At 45.6% G+C, this 23,788-nt stretch overlaps 2 protein-coding genes across 7 annotated transcripts in view; both read right to left on the bottom strand.

The window, feature by feature from the left end:
• MTF1 (metal regulatory transcription factor 1) overlaps positions 1–13,110 on the bottom strand; it is a 37,579-nt gene extending 24,469 nt beyond the window's left edge. For both annotated transcript variants that reach the window (XM_061122338.1, XM_061122339.1), the window contains exons 1-2: positions 13,012–13,110; positions 10,825–11,283 (exon numbers count right to left, since the gene is read on the bottom strand). In XM_061122338.1, the coding sequence (XP_060978321.1) occupies positions 10,825–11,232 (408 nt within the window). In that variant the 5' untranslated portion in view covers positions 11,233–11,283; positions 13,012–13,110. The remainder of the gene's footprint in view (positions 1–10,824; positions 11,284–13,011) is intronic.
• Positions 13,111–14,179: 1,069 nt separating this feature from the next.
• The window catches only part of INPP5B (inositol polyphosphate-5-phosphatase B), a 61,277-nt gene continuing 51,668 nt past the window's right edge, over positions 14,180–23,788 (bottom strand). For all 5 annotated transcript variants that reach the window (XM_061122332.1, XM_061122334.1, XM_061122333.1 and 2 more), the window contains 7 exons: positions 23,397–23,559; positions 21,212–21,447; positions 18,598–18,711; positions 17,098–17,182; positions 16,601–16,728; positions 15,256–15,367; positions 14,180–15,016 (listed from right to left, as the gene is read on the bottom strand). In XM_061122332.1, coding sequence (XP_060978315.1) covers positions 14,874–15,016; positions 15,256–15,367; positions 16,601–16,728; positions 17,098–17,182; positions 18,598–18,711; positions 21,212–21,447; positions 23,397–23,559 — 981 coding nt within the window. In that variant the 3' untranslated portion in view covers positions 14,180–14,873. The remainder of the gene's footprint in view (positions 15,017–15,255; positions 15,368–16,600; positions 16,729–17,097; positions 17,183–18,597; positions 18,712–21,211; positions 21,448–23,396; positions 23,560–23,788) is intronic.

Here is a 23,788-nt window from a genome sequence, read left to right as displayed (position 1 = left end):
ATCTGTTTCCCAAACCCTGAAAACCTGTGGGGATGGGGAGGGAGGGGCCCTGAGTCCTCCCATCTCCCCTGGGCTCCAGGTCTTTCTCTCAAAAGCCCAGTCCCTAGTAGGATTTTGCACAGGAGTTTAAGTTCCCCAGACAAGGGTTCTCCTGCTCATTCACCCCTTTCCGTTCCCTAGGCCACCCCGGAGGTGCTCCATAAATACCCACTGAACTGAACTATTGACCAGGCATTCTCATGTCTCAGGGCCTAGTTTTGAAGCCAATCACCACCAGATTTATTCTAAAACAGTGCACACACATGCCACTTCCCTGCTCAAATGATAAAGTCCCAATTCCCTAGCCTTGCATTCAAACTCCTTCAGGGTCCCCTTCAGGCCAACAAGAGAGAACTGTTAAGGCCCACAAGGGACAGTACCCTCTTCCCTAACTACAACACTAGAGTCTCATTTGCCTACCTTTACTCTCTCTTTTCTCTCTCCTGGAAATGTCCAGTTCCTTTCTTCTCTGCTTTTCCCAGTTTCTTCCACTCAAGCTTCACCACCTCCAAGGCCCTCCACTATCATTCCATATCTACGTGACAGTGTCCTTCTCCGAATCCCAATAATATTTAACTATACCACTCACTTGACACTTAGCTTATGCAGTTAATTATCCTCTCATGCACATGTCCTGATTTCTCAAGACTGAAAACCTCTTTGGTACTTCGAGATAGAGATTTCAAAATGATCACTGACCAGGGAGGAGAACCATGACTGTGAATGCTCTAATTAAGGAGTCTGCAAGTCTCAGTCATAGAGCTTATGACAGTGGTGAATGACAAGAGCAGAATTTCCTTCTTAAGATGCTACAGCAGTTGATAACTTCCTAAGTAACAAGTGAAACTAACTTCCCATTACTGTCTCTCTGCCCTGCCAACTGCTGCTCTCATCTAGGTTTTCTTACTTGGCCAATTCAAGCTTCCATTAAGTGTTCCTTCCTCAGGAACCTGTTCCCTGACCCATTCCTACCCCCTCCACGAATGAGAAGAGGTATCCTTATTTCAGGGACTTCCCAGTTGGCTCAGCAGTAAAGAATCTGCCTGCCAAGCAGGAGATGCAAGTTCGATCCTTGGGTCGGGAAGAACCCCCAGAGAAGGAAATGGGAACCCGCTCCAGTATTCTTGTCTGGGAAATCCCATGAACAGAGGAGCCTGGTGGGCTATAGTCCATGGGGTCACAAAAGAGTTGGACTCGACTCAGAGACTAAACAACAATTCTTATTACAGGTTTTCATGGCATCCTGGGCTTCCCTGGTGGCCCCAGACGGTAAAGAATCCGCCTGCAGTGCAGGAAACCTGGGCTCGATCCCCGGGTTGGGACGATCTCCTGGAAGAGGGCAGGGCATTGCTGCCCATTCCAGTATTCTTGCCTGGAGAATCTCCATGGACAGAGGAGCCTGGCGGGCTACAGTCCAAGGGGTCGCAAAGAGTCAGACACGACTGAGCGACTAAGCATAGCACATGGCATTCTGCATGTCTTTATTTATCTATTTTTTTGGTATGTCTTTAAAGCACAGAATACCAGTAAGATCAAATAATTATGTAATTAAATAATTTACATAATCATCTATTTCGATGCTAGACACAGCAGTAGCTGGAGAACAGAAAGCACCAGGTAGATATCTGTAAAGCTAAACAATGAACAGCTACTCTCCAGTGAGACCGTAGTAGGCTCCATGAGAGCAAGGACTACATCTGGCTCATCCAGTTCACTGTCACAGCCTCAGGCACCAGCCTCTGGAGAAGTGACTGAGATTTGTTGAAGGAACAGACGACGAAACAAACAAAAGTAAACCAACAGGACTCACAGCTGAGGAAAGTAGGGGCAAGGGCTGTGAGTGACAAACGGGCAGAGTGTCACGGAGGAGGGTCAGCCAGGTCAAACACAGCAGAGGGGACTGAGGAAGTGCTTCCTAGACTCAGCTCACAAGGTCAGAACTAGTCCAGCAAGACTAGCGTCACTGGAAGGGTAGGAGCAGAAGCCAGGACTTAGCAGGCTGAGGAGCTGGAGAAAAGGGAGGAGATGGGGATAATGAATATAACTACTCTTACACAAAACAGCGGAGGGGAGAGACAGGGGAGAGGACACAGCCTGAGGAAGGTATGTGGATTTAACTGTGGGACACATGACTGTCAAAGCAAGTGCTCCCCAATACCACACTGAATAAACCTGTGATCTCACCCTATCTGGAAGAAGGCAGTAAATGGAAGTGCCAAGACTGTCTTTCAGAATCGTTTTTAAACAGCATCAAATTTCACAAAAAGGGAAAGCAAACCACCTCAAACTGGATCAGAGCAGGAAGTTGCAAAAAATCTCGTTACTCAGCAGAGGTATTGCAACATTTGGTACATTTAAATACAATTAAAGTTTATCACGCATGTACGCATTCAAAACAAGTTCTGTTCCAGAGATTATATTGTCCCCGGAGATAGGAATACAGAAAAAATGGCTCCAATGGCTCCTGCTCTCTAGAAGCTCAGTCGAGAGGAGACCCAAACAGATGAGAACAACAGGGTATGAGAAAATGTACAGATGTTAGAGTACAGGGAAATATAGAGAAAAAGACTAAGAAAAACTCAGGAGGAGACGGGGATGACAGAGGATGAGATGGTTGGATGGCGTCACCAACTTGATGGACATGAATATGAACAAGCTCCAGGAGTTGGTGATGGACAGAGAAGCTTGGCGTGCTGCAGTCCTGAGGTCACCAAGAGTCAGACACAACTGAGCAACTGAACTGAAATGAACTGACTGAAGAAAAACTCAAGGTTGGGGATGACTACGAACAACTTCTCAAAGGAGGTGATGCCCAACCTGAATTTAAAGAACTTGAGGGACACATAATTAATTGGCCTGTCGAAATTAACCAGAGTAGGGGACTTCCCTGGTGGTGCAGTAGATAAGAATCTGCCTGCCAATGCAGGGGACACAGGTTCGATTGCTGCTGGTCTGGGAAGATTCCACATTCAGCAGAGCAACTAAGGCCGAGCGCCTAGAGCCGGTGCTTCACAACAAGAGAAGCCATTGCAGTGAGAAGCCTGTGCACAACTAAAGAGTAGCCCCCACTCTCCGCAACTAGAGAAAAGCCTGTGTGCAGCAAAGAAGAGCCGGTGCAGCCAAAAACAAATAAACAATTTTTAAAATTTACAAAAATTTTTTTTAAGAAATTAACTAGAGTACCTGTAATATGAACATGTCACCAAAGATTCCATTGGGAAACACGTTTCTCCAAAAGAGCTTAAGCACTGCATCACTTAAACAGCTGATGATTAAGGAGTTAGGGAGCTCAGATACAGCACTGGGTGGGATCAATGAGGATGGGGTCTAATGTTTCATAAAGGGCAGGAGGCATAAAAGTTTTCAGATATTGATTTATAACGTGTTCTGAGTAGTTCTAGAATAGAGAAATATTTAACAAAGATGATTGCCCTGGTAAGTCAACAGAAGCAGAGAAGGAAAGGTGAAATGAGATAAGCAAAAATGAAAAAATTAAACACTGGAATTCTAGGAGACAAAAGCTTCAAAAAAAATTCAGAAGTGGGACTTCCCTAGTGTCCAGTGGTTAAGACGCCACTGCAGGGGGCGCAGGTTCAATCCCTGGTCAGGGAACTAGGCTCCCCACGTGGTGCATGGGGAAAAAGAAAATCAAGAAGAGAAAAAAAGCTGAGTTTCTGCTGGAGGAAAAAGAAATGAGTCCAGCAGAATTAGATCCCACACACACTAACAGCGCCCTTCTCAGTAAGGAAAGGGAGTCTCTGATTCTGAACACCGAGCATCTGAACATACTTATAAATCAACGCTCAGCCTGGCTCTTACGGCTGTAGGAGCTGCCCCTTCCTCCCCATCCCTCTCCCCAGCACCAGCTCTGTCCCCACACTATCAGTGATCTCCTCTCTCCCACTCCATCATCTGCAACCAAAGAGCTCAAAGGAGAAATGGAAGAACTCTGCACTGCCCACCACAGAGCTGAATTCACACACAGTCCCCGCGCCTCAACCCTGTACCCTCAGGGAACCGGCCACCCTGCTGCCCTTCACGTCTCAGCCCTTCTCACAGCTAACGGGCTTCAGTGTACAATTCTTGCCTTAGATTGTTACAAAAATACAAATCTATCAGAATCCTGAACACAGTGCCTGGTACAAAGCAGGCACTCAACAGATGCCAGCCACCTAACCCTCTTGCCACTGCCAGCAAAACAGGAGTCCTCCTTCTTTAGCCGTAAGAGCCCTCAGCTTATGATTAAGTCAGTCATGGGGATGCAGTGTACAGCACTGACTGTAACTACAGTTAATAGATATGTATTGTCTATCTGAAAGCTGCTGGCAGCGTAGATTTTAAAAGTTCTTATCACGAGAAAAAAATGGTAGCTAGACTTACTATGGTGATCATTTCCTAATATACGCAAATACGGAATCATTATGTTACACGTCAATTTTATCTCCATTGTAAAAAGTTAAAAACAATATTTAAAAAGAGTCCCAGCTTCGCCTGGTACCCTAGCTGCCCACCATGGAAGGAACTTTTGGGGGCCTGCTGCTCAGGAAGGCCAAGAAGTCCAAGGGAGCAGAGAATGGGCGTGGAAGGTTACCTGTGGCAAGAGCTGCACCCAAAGCCCCTGCAGAGGGACTACGAACATGTTCTCCTTGTAAAACATGGTTCTAAATGGTGGGTCACATTCCACAACCGTATTAATACGACGGGTCAGCAAGTCAAGGGTGACTGGGATCCAGGGTACCCAAACACACAATCTATAACCATGTTTCAGGAGAAAACGCTTCCCAAAGAGCTCCAAACAAAGACAGCTTAACCTTTTCTTTAACCAGAGGATACGTCCTTCCATATATCCTTCAAGAGCCATATGGGGGACCCTCCCTGGTGGTACAGTGAATAAGATTCCACTTGCCGATGCAGGGGGACATGGGTTCAATCCCTGGTCCGGGAAGATCCCACATGCCACCAAGCAACCAAGCCCATGTGCCATAACCACTAAGTCCACACACTAGAGCCTGGGAACCACAACTACTCAAACCTGCACGCCTTAGAGCCCATGCTCCACAACAAGAGAAGTCACCACAGGACAAGTCCGTGTACTGCAACAAAGAGGAGCTCCTCTCAACTCCGAAACTAGAGAAAGCCTGAGCACAGCAACAAGGATCCAGTGCTGCCAGAAGTAAAAAAAAAAAAAGAAAGAATAAAGAACCACGTGGGCCTTCAAGGAAGAGAAAGAAAATGGACATTCACCAAACAACCACCAGGCACCAGACACGATCCTGAACTTTCTATGCATCCCCTGTTGCGTATGTATAAACGAGTAAATCGTATTTCACCTTCATGAAAAGCGACAGGATATTTTAATTTCAATTTTACAAAAGATGACACGGAGCAGCTTGCCCAAGGCCACTCAGTATATACCAGAACAAAGGTGGAACCTAGGTCTAACTTATCCCTGTGCACATCACAGAGCAAACTTTAAGAATAAGCTAGATTTAAATAAGAGAAAAACATGAACATTCAGATTCTCCTATGTCCTACATCGAAATTTTAGCAATACTCAACAGGTACAGCCTACGTATGATATAAATCTGAGAACTGTCATTCCTGGAGCATTATGCTGGAAAACCAGTAAGAACGCAAAGTCACCCTGGTCTCTCTTCCAAGCCAGTGGGCCTCAGTGATGGAAATGCTGATGGCCGAAGAGAAGTATGTGACATGCATGCCGGCAGACGGGAGAGCGCTCAACTGGCTTCATCTGCTGCTAAGGGAAAATGCCTCCAACCCTGGTTTTCTACCAAACCCTGCGCCTCCGGCCTCAGCGGTCTTCCTTCCAGACTCCCCAGAGTCCCTCAGGGCAGGGATTATTTCTTTGTCCTTCCTGATATTTGACAAAAACGCTGATGATACTCAATAAGTAAAAGCTTGTGGAAAGAATGAACAGATCCTCAACACTAGCATTTCAAGCAGAAACTGTCTCTGTCCTAGTTCTGCAGGGCAATTCTGTGAGAGTTCACAAGGGAACCTGTAAAGGAATATAATCACGGTGTGCAAAGACTAAAAGTGGGCGGGTCTCCTCTGCAGAGTCAGCAACAACCTGGTTCGTCTGAGAGGATCCTCACGTTGCCTAAGGGATTGATAATGAGCAATGAGATTGGAACTGGGTCCCCATGGTAAAGGGCACATTGCAAAAAGGCTCTGAAACACTGGAGTCAAATTTTCCCCCTTATTCTATATCTTAAAATTTGTCACACTAAAAAAAAAAAAAAAAAAGATCACTTGGAATGTCACTGACCAACGTAGCAAGCAACCGAATTCATTAAGCATCCCTGTAGCTGTGTTTCTTGGTAGAAAAATATATTTTCTCCCAATCAATGCTCTGGAACACTCTGGTGCATCATAAAGAGCATATTTGGTATGTAACTCCTGGGTTTCTTCACCCTTCTTGACCAACCATGCAGCAGAGAAGTGCAAGGTCAGTTTGGGGGTGTGGGGAGACACATTCACTGATGTGGTTCAGAGGAAGATGAACAAGTAACCCGGCAGTCCTGAAAAGGTCTTGGGAAGGGCACAGATGTAAAAAAGTTTGGGAAACCAGTGACTGCATGAACTGATGAAACATAGCTGCTTAGAAACCAGGAGTAAAAAGGTATTAAAGGAGCAATTCTTAAGCATGCTGACCCTGAGAATGACAGGTTCTCATTCTGACAGATTAGAGTGACAATGTTTTGATTCTCGAGTTTCTAAATCATTGACTCGATGAACTTAAGTCTTAGCAAACTCCAGGAGATAGTGAAGGACAGGGAAGCCTGGTAAGCTGCCATCCACGGGGTCGCAGAGTTAGACACAACTTGGCAACTAAACAACAATAACAAGTCAATAGGCAGACAGCAGTAAAGTAGCAAGTACAAGAATAAGACAGGTGCACTTTGAATGGGAATGACCAGTGGCCCAGTGGAAAAAGGCAGGATCTGTAGCAAGGTTCTGGCTGGTTTATTTTTGCACAAAACAAGCACAAGGGAGAAAAAATTGAAGTAATAGGTAAGCCAACCACACACTATAGCAAACAATGGAACAATCTAAGGTAAACAAGAAAATCAAGCCAAAATCTGACTCAGAAAATAAGCTGCTTAGGAAGCCAAGAAGACTTAGCTATCCAATGATTTGATTTCTTAAGAGTAACACCTGGGTATAGAGATAGAGGAAAAAGACCACAGTTTTTTGTCATGTTTTTTTTTTAAAGGTGGAAGTAGGGGCAATGTAAAGAAATCATGAAGAGTGCTATCAGACAGTCATAAACATTGGCCTCTTCATACCACTTAAATGGATTTAAATACCAAGAAATAAAATAACACCACTGTTACAACAAAAGCTACAGTTATGATGGTGCTCCCGGAAGGTGAGTCTACTGAATGTCTGGTCATTTAGCGCAATTTTCAAAGGCTGAAAGCCACTGCTGCTTCTCCCTCAATCCCCAACCAACCCCACACCTAATGATTTCAATAAGGTTCTAGAACTTTCCATGGAGGTCTCAGGACAGAATGGGAAAACATGGTGGGAGGAAAAGAAAGCACAGTGAGCTAAATCCATGGGGGACTGAACAAGGTACTTGTCTTATTCAACACAATTATCAAGGATCAAAAGACATGAATGGTAAACCAAGCTTGCAAGTAGGACGGAGTGGAAAAGTGACAGCTCATATCACTGGTTGCATAATCCTCCCTTCCTTACCATCTCCTCCTTTTCTGCCTAGATCAGCATTTCCCAAAATGTGTTCCACAAAACACTGACCATGGAAATAAGACCTGAAAAAATGGTTTCCCAAGTTCAAAATATTTGGAGAATTCTGCATTTCCTTCCTTCTTATTATTATCAAAGGCTCTTGAGAAATCTCATATTAATAAACAAATCTCTGTCTTGATTTAACGTAAATGTTTCCCAAACATCTGCTCTTGAAAAACTCTCACACAGTAATCTTAACTGAGGATGGCCCAAAGCTTAGGCCCTAAGCCATGTTCAGATTTCCTCTGCTAAAAAAATGATCCAATCCCCTTACTTACTACTGCCTCATCACTTTTCTTCCTCCAACTACCCTATTAAGAAAAAGAGAGAGAGAGAGAGAAAACTTGATGCTTCCTGCCTCCCACTCATTTCTCCATCATTTGAAATCTGGCCTCAGCCTCCAGTGAACGTGTTCCCACGAGGTGATCAATTGCACAAGCAGCAGAACTAACGGCTCATCTTCAGCCCCTCGATCCCTCTTAAGGGTCACAAAAGAATATTCATATTTCTTAAATCTCTCTTCCCTCAGCTTCCACAACGTTGTGTTCTACCCATCTCTGGGACTATGTGATCTCTGGTTCCTCTTTCTCTTTCTAACCCTTAAATTCTCAGAACAATTCTCACTTCTTCTCCCTTGGGTTATCTGCCCATAGCTTGAACTACTGCACCTTCATGGACCCACAATTTTCATCCCACACCCCTTCCTTGACCTCAAATCCACATTTCCAAACAGCTTCTCAACTTGTTCACTTTACTTTTCTCCAAGGACTATACATTCAATATACTCCAACCAGTTCACCAGTTTCCCCACCAAATATTCTCCTCTTCCTGTCCTCTTGATTCCTGTTATGGAATCACCATTCCTGGAGGGCAAGGGGGACAGGAGAGTCAGCCGCTTTCCCCTCAGCCTGCACAGAGCACTCTGAAGAGGCCTCTAAGTACCTATTACAATGGACGTGAACTACTTAACTCACTACTGAGATCTGAAGCTCCATGAGTCATCTGCGTGGCCACTGCGCTAAGAGACAGAAGACACTTAACAAGCTTAGAAAAACAGATCAATCCTTTGAATCAGACTCAATTTACCACTCGTTCTCCAAACTTCAATAATAAACCACATTCTCTTAAACTTCAACAAAAGCTCTGGCTTCTTTCCACGTTAACCTTCATCAGACTCAAAGGAAATCCCAAAACTAAACTGAAACCATCTCCTAACTGGGCAATCAAGCTGCCAAGGCTACCAGAGCAACATTTCTAAAATGCCACTCTAACACATCACTCCTTGGCTCAGACACCTTCGTGTACTTCCAGAACACAGTCCAGACCCTCTGCACGCTATCACTGCCTTCCACGTCTGGATGTCTGCTATCTTCCCATCCTTCTCTTCTACAGCTCCCTGTGTTCTAGTCTAGGGGTAGTCCAGGAAACCCAACACCTGTTTTCTCCTATAAGTAAAATTTTATTGGAATACAGCTAAATGACATTTGGGGCCAAACAATTAATTATTTGTTGTAGGGGGCTCTCCTGTGTACTAGAATGTTTAATAGGATCTTTGGACTCTACCCAATAGATTCCAGTAACATTTCCCCAAGGTGACAACCAAAAATGTCCTCAGATGTTGCTAAATGTCTCCTGGGGGACAAAACTATCCCCAGCTAAGAAATACCAGTCTAGAGATTTTCAAGCGTCAGTTAACAGTAAGATGTCATTGCTAATAAAATACAGACCATATAGTAATTGTAGTACAGTGTCCAGATGAAGAGATAAGAGTCACACGGTATTCGGCGCCAGCTGACTCACACTTGTGAGACTGTGTTCAATTACAAATTTTAAGGACTCTGGAAAACTGGAACTCATACAATCAAAAGTGACCAGGATGATGAGAAACTAGGGGAAGATGTCATAAGAGGGACACTAAAGTCAGTGGAGAAGATGTAGAGAAACCCACGACCTTTAACTACCTTGATGGGTTGCCCTCTGTGGAAAGAAGGTTTAGTTCACTGCTCAGAAAGGAAGATCTAGAACCTGCGGGCTGCAGCTGCAGGAAGGCAGATTCTTGGCTTCATATAAGCCAAAGCTTTCTAACAATCAGAGCTGGCCAACAAACTTTGTATTAGGCTGAACTGCGAAACACTGTGCCCTCCCTGGAGGTATTCAAGCAGAGACCAGAGGAACTGTTGCCCAGAGAGATTCCTGCATGAGGTGGGAGGTACGACACAATGGTCTCACTAGGTCTCCCTTTCAGCTCTGAGATTCTAAGCCTAGCAAAGGAAAGCCATATGCCACGAATAATCAAATTCTACAGTTTCAAGACCTGAATTACAGTAAAAGAGAAAAATATTTTGCGAAACGATTTACCCGATGGCTGTTTAGCAACATCTGACAGTTAGTCCCGGCATTGCAACTACCAGGGATCTACGAGTTGACCTGCAATTAGTTCCTGGAAAATGTATATCACTACCTTTAAACCACATCTTTTACACTGCTAATTATCACTACTTTGTATCATGCTTTACCATTTTCAAAGCATTGTAATAATGAGTTACCTTATGCACACTATCTAAATACAAGCACGAAAACTTTTAGATATACTGCCTCTTGCTTGAGTTTCTTACAAAAGAAAGTTAGCCTTTATTATCCACTACATGTTCACTAATAAAGCATACTCCAGCAAACACTCATTTCTCCAAAACGAAGCATTTTTACACAACGCAGTTATTTCCGCATCAGAGACATGAATTTACCTCCGCGAAATGTCTATTTTATTTATGATCTGAGGAGGAAATTTGGAAAAGTAGCAGTTTAGCTTTCCCAGATTTCAACATAGCCATACACACTGAAAGTTTCAGAAAAGAGTCACAATAAAACATGAAGCATACACTGTTAAGGAAAGCCACTGTAGGTCCTAATTCCAGGGGCTCTGATACTCCCTGGCTGAAACTGCCATCTAGTGTGGTTTAAGGACCCTCCCCAAAGCCAAACCGGGCCCTCACCCACTGCTTTACTTACTTCTTTACGTTTTGTTTCTGGACATTCCGACTGCAGAGTGAGAGTTGCACCTTCAATATTTCTTGGCATGGGCGTGGAACCAGGGTTTATTGTTAAATGGATCTGATCTGGTGAGATAATGTGTTGCACATAACCCTGGGACATTGCTTCATGATCTATTAGATGAAAGCCCTCTTCACCCCCTACTAAAAAAGGCAAGTGTTCTCCGCACTGTCCATCGTCATCTTCATCCTCCAAAGTGCCAGGGTCCTGCTCGATAAGAACAGTCGTCCTATCGTAAACAGTTCCAGATGAGGAAGGCACCAGTCCGTTCTTATCCACAAACCTGAGCATCTTGTCATCGGGGGTCAGCTCATCTTCCTCTACCTCAAAGTAGCTGATGCTGTCGTCTGGACTGTGGTCCCCCATGGTTCAGTTGTGCTCAGCCCAATTGTGAGAAATGGAAAGGTAGTGACCTGTCTACAAGAGAACAAAGCCAGAGTCAGAGTCATACCACAGGACCCGGGGACCTCACCTCCGCAAGACTCTTTTTTCCTCGCCATATAAGAGCAGGCCAGAGTAACGAAAAACATCTTCTTTGGGAATTTTTTTCTTTAAGTTGAAAACTATCAAGTCATTTTGAAGCAAAAACAATGCCTTTTTTAAAAAAATGGAATTAATGGGAATTCCCAGTGGTTAGGACCGCAGAGCACCCAGGTTCAATCTGTGGTCTGGGCACTAAGATCCTACAAGCTGCTTAGTGCAGCCAGAGAAATTTTTTAAATAAATAAATAAAATAAAAATTTTAAATGGAAGTAATAAGTAGACGCTCATAAGACCTTTCAAATGTGCCTTACTGCCAAACAGTGTGAAGGTTAGTCAAAATACTTAAGGGGAAACAGGGAAAAACTGTTTCAGGGTTGAGTTGTTATAAATCTTAAAGAAAGGAAACTCCAAATGAAACAGTGAGGCAGTGAGTCTATGGTGGAAGAAGCAGGACTTTGAAGGTAGGGTCACCTAGCCACAAATCCTGGCTTTCCTACTTACTGCCTGGATAACTTCTGTGCCTTACTTTTCACTTATGTAGGGTGGGACTGGTAATTCCTGTTCTCACAAAACTGTTATGCAGAGTAAAAGACATAATGTATGTTAAAACGCAATGTCTGACTACAGCAAAGGAATCAAGGGTGAATCTGTTCTCTCCATCCCAGAACAGATGTTTCAGTTTCCGGGTAGTGGAGCTGACCCCTAATCAGACATATCTAATGAGATCACTTTATCTATTTCTCTCTTAAAACAATCTGGTGTCCACTAGAAGCTAAGTTTTATAGGGTGCTCTCTGAAATGAGGGAATCATGAGTCTTATTTTCGTCCCTAGGCATAAGGAGTTCAGGAGATGTCAGTTAAATGAATGAAAGACTTGCAGATATACCCTCTTGGAAGGATATACTCTCTTGGGAAAAATACCAAACTTGAAGTTTTCCTGTTCTGGAATAGTGATTCTTCTTTTACCTGCAAACACACCAGTTCCACAAACGCGGGTTTGGCAGACAGAATAGAGAATTTACAAATAATTAGTACATCACTTTTAGTTTTCAGTCTGGCTTTGCACTTTATCTTTCTCTTCTGCTTCGGATCAGAAAGTGAACCTTTACTCGGCAGGGCGGCTAGACACAGTGGTAGTTACCAGAGACAGGCCAGGGGATCTGATCCGGGAGGAACCGGCCCGACCCCTTGCCCTGGCTTACGCAACCCGGTAGATGCACATTTCGCTGCATCTGAGAGGAGAGATAAGAGCACCGGGGGCCCCACTGGGCTGCCCCAGCACCACAGGCGGCAACGCGGAGACCAACTGTCCGGAACAAACAAGACCAGGAGCTTTGAGGGTGGCAAACGAGTACAAACGGAGCACCCTTAAGAGGAGACTGGGAAAAGGAACCTGTCTGGGATAGTCCCCCGTCAAGGGCTACACGAAAAAACCCGAAGTCAGGCTGGGGGGTTCCAAGCCGGGAGAAGAGGGGCAGGGTCCGGATCTCCATGGAAACAGGGGAGGGGGCTGGATACTCATCCCCATGGAAACGGAGGAGGGGTGGGGTCCCTATGGTAACCGGTCTGGGGTCCCTACTGGAAAATGCTTCAGAAGGAAGCCTAAGTCCCGTGCCTCCCGGGAAGTCCCCAGCCCAGGCCGCGTCTAGTTTCGCCTTTTACCTCCGCGGCTCCCGGCAACGGCGGCGGCGGCAGCAGCTTCTCCCCTCCCCAGCGGCACCATGATTGCCCCCACCTTCCCCGAACGTCACTTCCGCTTCCGCTTTCCGGAGGAAAGAGAAGATACGGCTCCGCCTCCCATTGAAGCTTCTGGTTGGTTTAGTCAGTGTGGGGGCTGAGCTCGAGCCTCCAATTGGCGAGCGCGAAAGGGGCGGGGCGGGGCGGGCACCGCAGAGACCTCGCTGGGCCGCGAATTCCGCCCGCGCGGTGGAGAGACTGCCTCGTTTTCTGCTTGCGCGGGTTCCGAGCTCCGCTCTAGACGCACCAGACGCGAAGAGGGGTCAGAGCCGCTAATCACTAACCCAAAGTCGCCTCAGCGGGGTTTGCGCTGCCGTCCCCTTGGCAGCCGCAAGCACGACGGGAAGGACCACAGTTAGCCGCTGAATTCCGGCCGGGACCGCAAGGGGGAAACCTGGAAAGTTGTGGCATTCCCGCGTTTCTCCTGTAGCTCCAGCTTCCCCTCCTCACCCAAAAAAAGTTAGTAGGCCAGGAGGGCTCCAGAAAGGAAGCCTGGACCCAAACGGCAGAAATGGGGAGTATTCCAAGCCTGGCCAGAGTGCGCCGCCACCTCTTCCCCGTCTCACAGGCTCTCCCTCCTCACTCGCCTGCCCAAGCCGTGTCTCCCAAGTTTTTCCACTCCAGAGGACTGCCGGCTTCCTCCGGACACGCACCCAGGCCAGGCAACGCCACCTACTGGCCATTCCCTTTCTTTAACCGTTCACATTGTCAAATAGCCTGCCCGTATCAAAATCACTACACTGCCAAGGAGTGGTGGTGTTCCAAGAAACGATTTTGAACGTACCTTCATTCTGCTCCAGTCTTGTAAATGCCTCTTAGATCTAGCTGTCAGAACGTCTTATCAGCTACAACCATCTTCCCTATAAGCTACTTCTCTTAGAATATTCAGAGTGGGATAACCCTCAGAAATCAGGTCAGGGGTCAAGGGGCCATGCCTGTACTAGCTCTTCCTTGAAAAATGTAAATAGTGGTTGTTATCACCAGACTGCCATGCAAATATCTCTCTGGCCCCTGACCAGCTGTCCCCCGCGCTTAAGCCACAAATGTCCAGCTGCTGAGACCTGCCATCTCTAAAAAGACAAAAACAAGCAACCACTGTTAAAAATATATTTATCATTAAAATATATTACACATAGAGGGAATGCATTATATACAGTTGAGAGGATTTTTTGGTATGGTAAACTACAGTTGTTTCACCAGAACACCAGTTTCTTCAGCATTTTCGTTTTCAAGCCACTGTACTGCCCTTGGAGGCTGAGTGGCCAGTTCCAGAGTTGTTGAGCCATATTTATGAGTGGGAAGCGGGGCAGGGTTTACATATGTGTACACCCATGTCCTTGGACAGAGCGCTGAAAGCACCTGGAGAGGTTGTGTGGCCTGTTTATCCAGCAGCTTCCATTTACATTCTTTGTATCTGCATCCTCACTCATCCTTCAGGACTCCAAAGTTTGTTCAAATATCTGATCGTGGGGAGCTCGGCCCAAGCTACAGGGAAGGCACTGTATGCCTCGGAAGCAGGTTGAGTACAAAGAGTATGGCTGTTTAAACATTTAAAAAAAAAAAAAAACTGTTAAAAAACTAAAGTTGAATGCTGCATGTCAGTTTTATTGTGGTGGATCTCCCCTCAATGTCTTCACAGCTCGCAGCAGCACTGAGTGTGATGGTCATGGTGGAGAGGGCGGTCTGGGCTCAGGAAACAGGCAGCTGCCACTCAGGCTTCCCTGTGGGCTCATATCCTCTTAGGGCAGCTCTGGAGCTGAAACAGGTGGGGCTGGTAACTGGCTGCCTCAGGCAGAATAGGAGAGGAGAGAGAGAGGCTCGGGGTGAGTGAGGAACTGGTGAACAAATTCTTGAGCCTTCTTCTTTTCTGCCATTTCAAGCTTTTGGTGACCAGCTGGGTTTCGAAGCAGCAGGCTACCAAATATGCTGGCTGCATGAAAAACAGAAAACACACAGAATTCAGCAGAAGTACTACATATTCTCATGTTCTAAAGAGTGGGGAGGGGTGCCCCCGTGGCAATAGTTTCTGCTTTAAAATAACTATCTGAGGGTAAACTTTGCCCAGAGCTTGAGGTTTTAGTTCCGCTGCAGTGGACTTGGGACCTTCCTCAACCACACTGCTTGTAATGAGTCAGTTTGCAGAATGCTTTCCACACATCCTTGACTTACCTAGAATATTATCATCCAAATGATTTTTTGCTGAATTTTTCAGCAATTCTTGCAAAAACGCCATCAAATAGGTGAAGACATTTCTGTGACACGCAGGAAGGGTAGTAATGACCTGAGAGAGGGAGAATTGACATTTGTCTTTTTGTTCATTCAATCATTTCTCCAGTGCCTGTTATATTCCAGGAATTGAGTATACATGATCCAGGTACATGAGAAAGACTGTGTGTAGAAAACCCTGATCACTCATCACAGGTGCCAAAAGAGAAGATCAAGTGCTACATGATTTTAGAGGTCAAATTTCTAACTGCATGTTCTCAAAAGTCAAAAACATCTCAGTTGGGTCTTGAATATAAGTGAAGATTGGACTTGCAGAGGTAGGGACTAGAGCATTTAGGGCAAAAGAAAGTGTAGAAAAAGGCAAGATAGTGAGACAAGAAGAGAGAACCCATTGTGAGAAGTCAGTTTTGGTAAGAGCACTACTGTTTGAACAGGCCCTAAGCGGGCAGGAGGAGAAGAGGATGACAGAAGATGAGATGGCTGGATGGCATCACCGACTCGATGGACATGAGTTTGAGAAGACTTCGAGAGTTTGTGATGGACAGTGAGGCATGGTGTGCTGTGATTCATGGGGTCGCAAATAGTCAGACACGACTGAGCGACTGAACTGAACTAAACTGAAGCCTGGAACGGTTGATCAGGCTAGAATTCAAAAAGTACTCTGGCTGCCTGCATTTCAGAATTGGTGGCGAAGCAGTTTATTGCACAAAATATATTTCAAAAGAGATTCTGATTCAGAGGAGGTGGAGTAAGGCTCAGGAACCTGTATTGTTGGCAAATTTTCTAGATTTTTCTGCTCTGGCAGGTTACTTATGTGTACGACTAGGTGAGATCATAAAAAGTCCCAAATACTGGTTTAAGAAAATCCTTATTTGGCAATGGAGAGCCTTTCTGATGAACGTGGACCTGATGAGAACTTTTGAACCCCAAATCTAATGGCAGTACACAAAACCAATGAGTAGAAGCAGAGCATGAATGCAGGGTTCTGAACCAAGGAAAGTGGAGCTAGAATGGAAGAAAGAAGAAGAGTGACGGAGTAAGGGGATCGTACATGTGGAAGGTGAGAAGAGGAGGAGAAAGAAATGACTGTTTTCTGGGCTGAGTCAGTGGAATTATGGTGATGCCATTACGAGGAAAAGGGACATGAGAGGAAGAATGGGTTTGGGAAGACTTGGAGTTGAGTTTCTAAGACACTGCATTTGGGGGATGGTAGCCACTTTGTTCCTGTAGGCCCCATGAGACCCAGGGTTACAACGTGAACGCGGCGATGCTCCACGCTTGCCCTCACCTGTTTACTTGCTGTGAGGTTGCCGGAACACTCCAAGCAGCTGCGGTAGGCGCTGTAACAGATGACAGGCTCTGGCAGGCTCTCCAGGAAAAGCAGCAGGGCTTCGGCCACGGAATGATTGCTAGCAGCTTTGGGCCCGTCGTTAAGGAACAGATGACGCTGCTGCCATGGTCACCATTAGGAAAAGGCCCGGGAGCCAGCACGTGCCAGAGTGCTGCGTGCCCAGCCAGGCTCTCTGCTGAGCGCTCAGATGCCGGACTGACATCATGAAGGGGCCAAACTGTTAGCTTAGCTGGGCTCTCCTAAATTCCTGACACATTGGTTGCTTAAGGTTGTAAAGTCTTCTCTATGCAAACTTTAAATAAGAAAAACATGCCAGCTGAGGTCACAATGTCTGATTTTGAGCCTTAAAATATCACGCCTTCCTTTTGCTCACTTCTCTTACTCATATGCACACACACATATACACACAGGCACACGAACATCTGAAAGGATACAGAGGTTATCAATTGTCCCAGTATCTAAACAGTCCCTGATATGATCAAATTCCGACCTCAGGCCTGGCTGCTGAAACAGATCTTCCTGAAAAAGGGAAGAGAGTCACAAAATAATTCTATTCTCAGAAAGGCAGCAATGATTTCCTGACCTAGAAACATAATCACCAGCAGGGTGCAGAAAGAGAGCATGTTGAGGCTTTTGAATCACCCTAGTAGACAATGGGATATAGGTTGATGTGGCTAATTCATCTCTCAGGCCCTCCCAGTCATGCTCCCATAACAGGTCTTAAGCACGATAATATATCTATTATGAGAGAATTCCCTGGAGTCCAGTGATTAGGATGCCATGATTCCATTGCAGGGGGTGCAAGTTCAATCCCTGGTGATCTGACCGAAGGGAAAACTTTAAAGTAGCTATGGTTCCTGCAGTGTTAAGAGGGATTAACCAGAAAGAGGAAAAAAAAAAAAAAACTGAAGAAGATATATCATTTATAAGACGGAGAAAGTTAAAAAGGTTCGTCAGTGCTTTGAGAAAATGAGATTATGGCAATAAAGGTATTTCCATGAGCCCTAGGATCCCTTATATTAATTTGTTTTACAAAATGACTCAATGCCCAATAACTGTGAACAGTAATAATATTATATGTATTGCTCAAAAGTTACACCTGAAAGGAGCTCTATAGAGAAGGTAGACTAGCACAGTCCATACATAAGAAGGTGACTTCTATAGAGTCCCTGGGTTCAAATCCCGATCCTGCCCATCTGTCAGCTCTGGGACCCTGGCCAAATTATTTCACATTTCTGAGCATCTGTTTCCTCATTTGAGAACTACTGTGAGAACTAAATGAGGTTGTGCTGCAAAACACTTAGAACAGAGTTTGGGACACTGTAATGCTCAATAAATCTGAGGGGAAAAGCAGACAGAGACTATGCTAAGAATGTACACTGCCCTGAAGTGGCAGAGTTGCAGTAGATCAGAGTTTCTGTGGGTCTCCCTGGGCCCCAGACAAACCAGTCAGTGAAAATGACCAATCTGATGGCAGGAAGCTTGCCCAACCCACTCTAGAAATCAGGCTTCCTGACTCATGGCCTGAGGGTTCCACGGGTCCCCCTGTCCATCTGGCTTGTCAACAAGTGAGCCCCTCCCATCCTAGAAGCTGGTGCGAGTTCCCACAAAGGAGAGCAGGCTGACATTCTGAGAAGGTTCCAGATGCCTTTCTACCTGGAGGACCCCAGAGGCCCGGGGAGGGAGTGTGCTCTGCTGGGAAGGCCCTCCCAGGTGAGGCTGCTTCCCCTAGGAAGAATTGGGTGCTGTATGTCATAGCGGGGCCCCATGGGGGTGTGGCGCGTGAACCTGTCAACCTTCACTCCCCAGTGGAAGAGGAGCATTCCACAGGTTCTGCGGGGGAAAACTGTTTTCTGCCCAAAGTTCTCGGGGCTGATGCTCTTTCTCAAGGCAGCATGGCCTTTGTCAGGTGTGACTACCTCAGCACCACCTACCTGCTGGATGGCATTTCGGTACAGGTAATCAACCAATATCCAGAGCTCCTTGGGGATGTCCATGGGTTTCTCCAATTGGCTCCCATTATCTTCAGTCTGGAGTTGCATCAGAGTCTGAAAAGAAATAAAAACCATGATCAGAAGGTCCACCAATGGAGCTTCCACCAGGCTGGCTTCAGGAGAAGGCAGGATATAGGGACAGCAAACCCGTGGAAGAAGGGAAATGTTTTGATGTCCCTAAGCAAATACTCATTAGGCAAAAATGAAATCAGGTGGCATGATCAAGGTATGAAAAGTGACTCTTGAGAACTGGGAGTGGCTTATGGCAAGCAGTTTCAATGAATCAGGTGAAATATGTAGCATCTTAGAAACAAACATCCTGCCTGTAGCACTTTCACTGTCAGAACCAGAGAGATGGTATAGTCTGGTGAAAAAAGAGCACAGACTTGGGAATCCCAAAACCCAAAAGCAAGGTTGAGGTCCAGGGTTAACTCACCACACAGCCCCGTGACAAAAATCACTCCCCTTATTAGACCTCTGTTTTCATCTATAAAATGGAGAGAATAGAGTTCTGGAGTCCCTAAATTAAAAAATGAAATGGAGGAAAAAGAAAAGCATACCTATTGCCAAAAGTCTGTTCCAAACTAGCGCCCCTGTTTTAGAATTATTTCCATAGGAACTTTTTATTTATTTTTTAATTTTATTGGACTATAGTTGATTAAGATGAGCACCAAAGAATGGATGCTTTTGAACTGTGGTGTTAGAGAAAACTCTTGAAAGTTCCTTGGACTGCAAGGAGATCCAACCAGTCCATCCTAAAGGAAATCAACCCTGACTATTCATTGGAAGGACTGATGCTAAAGCTGAAGTTCCAATACTTTGGCCACCTGATGCAAAGAACTGACTCATTAGAAAAGACCCTGATACTGGGAAAGATTGAAGGCAGGAGAAGGGGACGACAAAGGACAAGATGGTTGAATCGCATCACCAACTTGATGGACATGAGTTTGAGCAAGCTCCAGGAGTTGGTGATGGACAGGGAAGCCTGGCATGCTACAGTCCATGGGATCGCAAAGAGTTAGACACGACTGAGTGACTGAACTGAACTGATAGTTGATTTACAATTTTGTGTTTGTTTCCAGTATATAGCAAAATGATTCAGTTATACATACATATATATATATATATATATATATATATATTCTTTTTCAGGTTCTTTTCTCATACAGGTTATCACAGAATATTGAGCAGACTTCCCTGTGCTATATAGTAGGTCCTTGTTGGTTATCCATCTTATATGTAGAAATATATACATGTTAATCCTAAGCTCTTGATTTCTCTCTCTCCACATTTCCCCTTTGGTAACCATAAGTTTGTGTTCAATATCTGTAAGTCTGTATGTGAATCTTTTTAGATCTCAGAAAATTATTTTAGGATAATAAACCAAGTGATGATTAAAACAGGGAATTATTCCCTGGTGGTCCAGTGGCTGGGACTCTGAGCTCTCAATGTCGAGGGCCCAGGTCCAGTCCCTGGTTGGGGAACTAGGATCCCACAGACTATGCAGGGCAGCCAACAAAATAAACAAAACAAAATAAAAAGTGATGAATAAAACAGGAAAAGAAATAACTATCATGGGTCAGGGACATGCATTATCTTGATATCTGTGGCTGAATTTAATAATTATTATGAAGAATCAAAAAACACAGCAAAACATTTCACAGTTTTCCCATCAAGAGGTAGAGTCTTTCCCCATCCCTAGAATCTGGGCTGATCTCACAACTTGTTCTGATCAATAAAATGTGGCAGAAGTGGTACCATGTGAGTTTTAGAACCTGGGCCACTGGGGGCCTTACAGCTTCTGCGCTCAAACTCTTGCCACTACTGAGGGAAGCTCAGGCCAACCTACTGAATGACAAGAGCCCATAGTGAGGGAGAGGCCCAGTGAGCAGCCAACACCAAGAAAGCAAGGGAGGGGCTTCCCCGGTGGCTCAGGAGTAAAGAATCCACCTGCCGATGCAGGAGACACAGCTTCCATCCCTGGTCCAGGAGGATCCCACATGCCGTGGAGCCACGGAGCCCATGCACCACAGCGGGACCTGGAGCCTGGGAACCACAACTCCTGAGCCTGAAAATGGCGATCACAGAGCCTACATGCTGCAACTACTGAAGCCCGCACGCCCTAGAGCCCGAGCACCGCAGCTAGAGAGCGCGCCCCGCTCACACCTAGAGAAAAGCCAATGCAGCAACCAAGACCCAGAACAGCCAAAACAAAATAAACAAATAGAAATTCTTTTAAAAAGAAAGAAAAAAAGAGAGGGAGGCCTCCTTGAACCCTCTAGCCAGCACAGCTGCCATGGACCACAAAAATGAGCCTGGGCGAGACCAGAAAAGCCACACTGGAAACTCACATGAGAAGCAATAACTTGCTGTTGTTTCAAACCATAAAAAAATGTCAGGATGTCTGATAAACAGCAGTACATATCTGACAGCATAGGCAAACTATGGAGGCTAGAGAATCCTCAGGTCCCTGGGAGGGTAGGCATGAGAACCTCTCACTTGACTGGCTTGGCTGCTACATCCTTCTAGATGTTTTCTTGTGGCAATAACTCACCAGCTCTCTAATGGTTTCTAGCGGCAAGTCCAAAATTGGCTCCTTCATGTAGCACAACGTGTGAATGGGCGATCCGAAGCAGCTTGGCATGTAGTTCCCAGACACAGATAAGAAGTAATCCTTTCCCCTGTCCAAGTGCAAAACCAGAATGTCCTCGATTTTGTCTTCACCCGAGTTGAGCTTTGTAGCTGTGGTCTTATTTACAAATAGCTCTAATTCAATCTCAACGGCAGAATCTGAAAAAAAAAAATGTAAAAAGAAATACCAGTTGGCGGGAGGCCAAGAAGAAAGGGGGAGAGAAGACGGGCTGGCAGAGGGTCGGGCATACAGAGTTAGGGGAAGAAAATAAGAGGTATCAGCCAACCAGCAAGAATTTACACTCTCAGCACTCAAGAGACTCCTCTGGAGGAGGGCTTGGTGACCCACTCCAGTATCTTGCCTGGAGAAACTCATGGACAGAAAAGCCTGGCAGGCTACAGTCCATTGCGTCACAAAGAGTTGGACACGACTGAAGAGACTGAGCGTGCACACGTGCACTTACTCAAGAGACATGTGGACAAGGAGTTTATGGTCCAAAGGGGAATTGAAAACAGTAAACAAAAACATGAGTAGGTAACTGCGATTAAATTCACGTTCTAGGTAGCACTGCTCAAGCTAGGTTCTACTTCCCTGGTGGCTCAGACGATAAATCGTCTGCCTACAATGTGAGAGACCAGGGTTCGATCCCTGGGTCAGGACGATCCTCTGGAAAAGGAAATGGCAACCCACTCCAGTATTCTTGCCTGGAGAATCCCGTGGACAGAGGAGCCTGGCAGGCTACAGTCCATAGGGTCGCAAAGAGTCGGACCACGACTGAGCAATTTCACTTCACTTCATGCTCAAGCTAGAAACAACTAATAAGGAGGTATGGATCTAGTAGAAAATATAACATGTTATTAGACTGTGAACTATCCACTTGCTTTTGTTCAGTCACTAAATCGTGTCTGACTCTTGGCGACCCCTCGAACTGTAGCACACCAGGCTCCTCTGTCCTCCACTATCTCCCACAGTTTGCTCAAATTCATGTCCTTTGAGTTGGTGATGCTATCTAACCATCTCATCCTCTGCAATCTCCTTCTTTTGCTTTCAATCTTTCCCATCATCAGGGTCTTTTCCAAGGAATCAGCTCTTCACATCAGGTGGCCAAAGTACTGGAGCTTCAGCTTCAGCATCAGTCCTTCCAATGAATATTCAAGAATTGATTTCCTTTAGGATTGACTATTTTGATCTCCTCACTGTCCAAAGGGCTCTCAAGAGTCTTCTCCAGCAACACAATTTGAAAGCATCAATTCTTCAGCGCTCAGACTTTACAGTCCAGCTCTCACCTCTGTATATGACACATCAACTGACCACAAAACAGGCTAACCCCTTTGCCTCACAGCACAACAGTGCCAAGGAGAAGCTAGGAGAGTGATACGGGTGGTCGGGCCAGCAATAATTTCTGGATGACCACCCTATTATCTTCGCCACAAGAGCAGACAGTTGGGAGCAGACAATTGATTATAGTGAGACAGAAAGTGAAAGGGTTCTTGTTACAGCCACACCTGCTTCACAGAACTCTTGTGTTTTCTCTGTGTGAAATTACAGAACATCCACATGACTGAGAATACTTTTGACATTGAACTCATGCCCTTTACTATTTTACATTTTATCTACGGATGGATCTCCATCTTGAGAGTCCCTTGGACAGCGAAGATATCCAACCAGTCCATCCTAAAGGAGATCAGTCCTGAATATTCATTGGAAGGACTGATGCTAAAGCTGAAACTCCAATACTCTGGCCACCTGATGTGAAGACTCATTGGAAAAGACCCTGATGCTGGGAAAGACTGAAGGCAGGAGGAGAAGGGGATGACAGAAGATGAGTTGGTTGGATGGCATCACGGACTCAACGGACATGAGACTGAATAAACTCCAGGAGTTGGTGATGGACAGGGAGGCCTGGCATGCTGCAGCCCATGGGGTCGCCAAGAGTCAAACACGACTGAGCAACTGAACTGAACTGAACATCCACAGGGCTTTGAAAAAGTTTCAAGCAAACAGCAAAACGTTCAGAAACAAAAAGTTTATTCTAGGAGAATGAGCAAAAGACAGGGTAGGGTGTTCCCCAAAGCAGCCACCAGGAAGCCAGGGGCAGAGGCCTTACCTGGCAAGAGGAAGCCTCGGCTGGGGCTGGCTCGCAGCCACTGCTTACAGTAGGACTCCTCGTTAGGCTTGCTGATGAACTCAAACTGGCACGGCACCTGTCCATTCCGAATGGTAAAGGATTCCACCTGCAGGTGCATGTACTTCACGTTCTGAAAACAGAACTGGGGACAAGCCAGGGACCAGTCAGACCAGTGCCCTCTCCTCGGCAACCTGCCCAACCACCCCAACTGGGCAATCCTTGCCCTTCCTGGGAAGAAAACAAAGGACCATCTCTTTCAAACCATGCTTTTGCTTTTAAGTATTTACCTGGGAAACCACAGCTGCTACTACTAAAGACCAGTTGTTAGTGTTTAACTCAGAAAGCCTAAACTCAAAAAACACAGAAAATTC

Source organism: Dama dama, chromosome 20 (assembly GCF_033118175.1).
Source record: "Dama dama isolate Ldn47 chromosome 20, ASM3311817v1, whole genome shotgun sequence".
Lineage (NCBI taxonomy): Eukaryota > Metazoa > Chordata > Mammalia > Artiodactyla > Cervidae > Dama > Dama dama.
Note: the sequence above shows the minus strand (reverse complement) of the source record. Positions and strands in the feature narration are given on the sequence as shown.